The 3,528-nt window shown below is 43.7% G+C and overlaps 1 protein-coding gene across 1 annotated transcript; it reads right to left on the reverse strand.

Moving 5' to 3' along the window:
* Positions 1 to 210: 210 nt before the first annotated feature.
* Positions 211 to 2,499, reverse strand: LOC149205576 (heat shock cognate 70 kDa protein-like). Its single transcript, XM_089395122.1, has one exon. The coding sequence runs from the start codon at positions 2,300 to 2,302 to the stop codon at positions 368 to 370; it is 1,935 nt and encodes a 644-aa protein (XP_089251248.1). The 5' UTR covers positions 2,303 to 2,499; the 3' UTR covers positions 211 to 367.
* Positions 2,500 to 3,528: the final 1,029 nt, after the last annotated feature.

Below are 3,528 nucleotides of genomic sequence, written 5' to 3' on the forward strand. Positions count from 1 at the left end.
TAAATACTCCAAATGTTCTCTTGTCTAGCCATAGAGAAAATGACACTTAGGATACAACTACTGTTCATTCATTACTTTAAGTGTACGTTGATTCCTTCTACCAAGGTGCCGCTTAGCTGTAAAATTTATGATGTGTTGGTCCCACGCAATCTCACTACCTTTAAGCCTAGAGCATTCTTTAGAATCTTAATCCCTTTTTCATTCAATGCCTTCCAAGATAAGGAAATTTTTATTATACCAAAACAAATGGAAAATTATACATATGGAAGTAGTAAGCATTAAACTTCTTTCGACTGCATATTCAGAACAGACTACTTTATTTGACTGGTAATTATAGCCAGCCCGCACGATCTCTAGAGGGCCATCTCTAATCTACTTCTTCGATCTTAGGTCCGGCGCCGGAACCGGGAGCGGAGGAGCCCATATGTTCATTGCCTGCACGCGATCCTGATCCGCCCTGGTACATCTTTGCGATGATGGGATCGCAAATGCTTTGGAGCTCCTTCAGCTTGTCTTCCAACTCCTCCACCTCCGCCAGCTGATTGCGGTCCAGCCACTCCAACGCCCCGTTGATGGCCTTGTCGATATTCTCCTTGTCCGCCGGATTCAGCTTATCCCCGGACACCGAGACAGTATTCCTGATACTGTACGCGTAATTCTCCAGCGAATTCTTTGCCTCCACTTTCTTCTTCACCTCTTCGTCTTCCTCCTTGTATTTCTCGGCGTCGTGAACCATCCTGTCGATCTCCTCTTTGCTCAGCCGCCCCTTGTCGTTGGTGATGGTGATCTTGTTCTTCACACCTGCCGTTTTGTCCTCCGCCGACACGTTCAGGATGCCGTTGGCGTCGATGTCGAAGCAGACGTTGATCTGCGGAACACCCCTTGGGGCGGGAGGGATGCCGCTCAGCTCGAACTTGCCTAGCAGATTGTTGTCTTTTGTCCGGGCACGCTCCCCCTCGTACACTTGGATCAACACTCCAGGCTGGTTATCCGCATAGGTGGAGAATATCTGCTCTTTCTTCGTCGGGATGGTCGTGTTTCTCGGAATCAGCACCGTCATAACGCCTCCCGCGGTTTCGAGGCCGAGGCTGAGCGGTGTGACGTCAAGCAGCAGCAAGTCCTGAACCTTCTGGTTGCCTTCTCCAGTGAGAATGGCAGCCTGCACCGCGGCTCCGTAGGCCACGGCTTCATCGGGATTTATGCTCTTGCACAGCTCCTTCCCATTGAACAAGTCTTGCAACAACTGCTGCACTTTGGGTATGCGCGTCGAGCCTCCCACCAGAACGACTTCCCCGATGTCACTTTTGTCCATCTTGGCGTCTCGCAGACATTTCTCAACTGGCTCCATGCATTTCCTGAACAAGTCCATGCACAGCTCCTCAAACCTAGCGCGTGTTATGGTCGCGTAGAAGTCGATTCCCTCGTACAGGGAGTCGACCTCTACCGTGGTCTGGGCGGTGGAGGAGAGAGTTCTCTTGGCTCTCTCGCTCGCCGTCCTCAGCCTCCGGAGCGCTCTTGCGTTCGAACTAATATCCTTCTTGTGCTTACGCTTGAACTCCTGCACGAAATGATTCACCAATCTGTTGTCGAAGTCCTCGCCCCCGAGATGCGTGTCTCCCGCTGTGGCCTTTACTTCGAAGAGGCCTTCCTCGATTGTCAGCAGAGAAACGTCGAAAGTCCCGCCGCCGAGGTCGAAAATCAATATATTCTTCTCTTTCCCGCTTCCCTTCTTGTCCAGCCCATAGGCAATGGCAGCCGCGGTGGGTTCGTTGATGATTCTCAACACATTAAGTCCCGCGATAAATCCAGCATCCTTGGTAGCCTGCCTCTGCGAGTCATTGAAATAGGCAGGAACAGTAATTACGGCGTTCTTCACCGCCTGTCCCAAATACGCCTCCGCAATCTCCTTCATCTTGGTGAGCACCATCGAAGAAATCTCCTCCGGCGCAAACTGCTTTCTCTCTCCCTTGTAATTAACCTCGATCATGGGCTTATCACCGGGCCCCGAAACCACCTTGAAAGGCCAGTGTTTCATGTCCGCCTGCACCGGCGGATCGCTGAATCTCCTGCCGATCAATCTTTTGGCATCGAATACAGTGTTGGTCGGATTCATGGCCGCCTGGTTCTTGGCAGCGTCACCAATGAGCCTCTCCGTGTCCGTAAACGCGACATAGGATGGAGTGGTTCGATTCCCTTGGTCGTTAGCAATTATCTCCACCCGATCCTGCTGCCACACTCCCACGCAGCTGTATGTGGTGCCCAGATCGATTCCGATGGCCTTGCCTTCCGTCTTCCCAGCCATGTCTTAACAACGAATTCACAGCTATATACAACAATAAAAACTCTCAAACAAAGTCTCACAAGCCGTCGCTATTTCAGAGCTTGAACTATACTGTAGAATCAATGATCTCAGCTTTCACGATTGGATTGGAACAAAGAGGGTGATACTTATACATGGCATGAGGGAAAGGGAAGATTCAAGAGACTGAGCGGGCAAACGTAGAAATTTCTAGCGAGTCGAATCCAACTGTAGTTGGCAATAAGAAGCGGGCCCCAAAAGGGGCTTCTGGTTCGTTCCAGTTGTCCCGAGAGAAATCTGGAACGCCCGTTTTCCAGAGGTTTAAGTTATTTAATTGGTTCGTAGGTATAATTTCGAAGCGGGCCCCAAATGGGGCTTCTGGTTCGTTCCTGTTGTCCCGAGAGAAATCTGGAACGCCTGTTTTCCAGAGGTTTAAGTTATTTAATTGCCTCGTAAGTATAATTTCATAGGTATCTTTTTACAGTGATTGCAGATGAATTGTCGTGGGTTTGGTATATATGATTTATAACATGCATAGCTATTTAATGCTATATAAGGTTGTATTATATAAATTAAATGGTTAAGTAATGCGATAAGTATCAACAACCTTATATAAATTATATAAATTAAATGATAATAAGTATCAATTCAATTGAGGATATATATCAAAACATTTGCATTTACATTTTTAATAAGAATTTTTTTAATAGTATTTTATAGATTTAATATTATTTTTTTTTTTATAAAATTGAAATTATAAAAATAAATTAAGTTATAATTTTATTTTATATTATTATTAGTATTAAAAAATTTAATATATATATGAAAATTTTCTGCAAATTTTTATTTTTATTTTATTTTATTTTTCAGTTAAATAACTATATATAATTTTGTTTAGGAACTTCAAAGATTTTAAACTAAATTTTGTTACAATAATATTAACTTAAATCTATCTTAATTGTAAATGCATCAAGTCCAAAGAGAGATCAAATCTCAAAGATATTCACAACTAAAAGATTTGATCTCCCCACTTGGTAGATCTACAATTAAGATAGATCTAAGTTGGTTTGATTATAATTATATATCTTCTTTTAATTATATTTTATTTTTCTTTTATTATATATATATATAATTTAACCTTATCAAAATGTTTAACAAGATAGGACATGTCGTTTCAATGTCTATTCTATAATGGGCTATGGAGCCCATAATGAGTTATCCATAATGCA

This window comes from Pinus tabuliformis, chromosome 1_2 (genome assembly GCF_031772625.1).
Source record: "Pinus tabuliformis cultivar Carrire ecotype Pingquan chromosome 1_2, CPIR1, whole genome shotgun sequence".
NCBI lineage: Eukaryota > Viridiplantae > Streptophyta > Pinopsida > Pinales > Pinaceae > Pinus > Pinus tabuliformis.

Coding starts and splice junctions, on each gene's coding strand:
- LOC149205576 (XM_089395122.1), bottom strand. CDS start 2,302: ATGGCTGGGAAGACGGAAGGCAAGGCCATCGGAATCGATCTGGGCACC.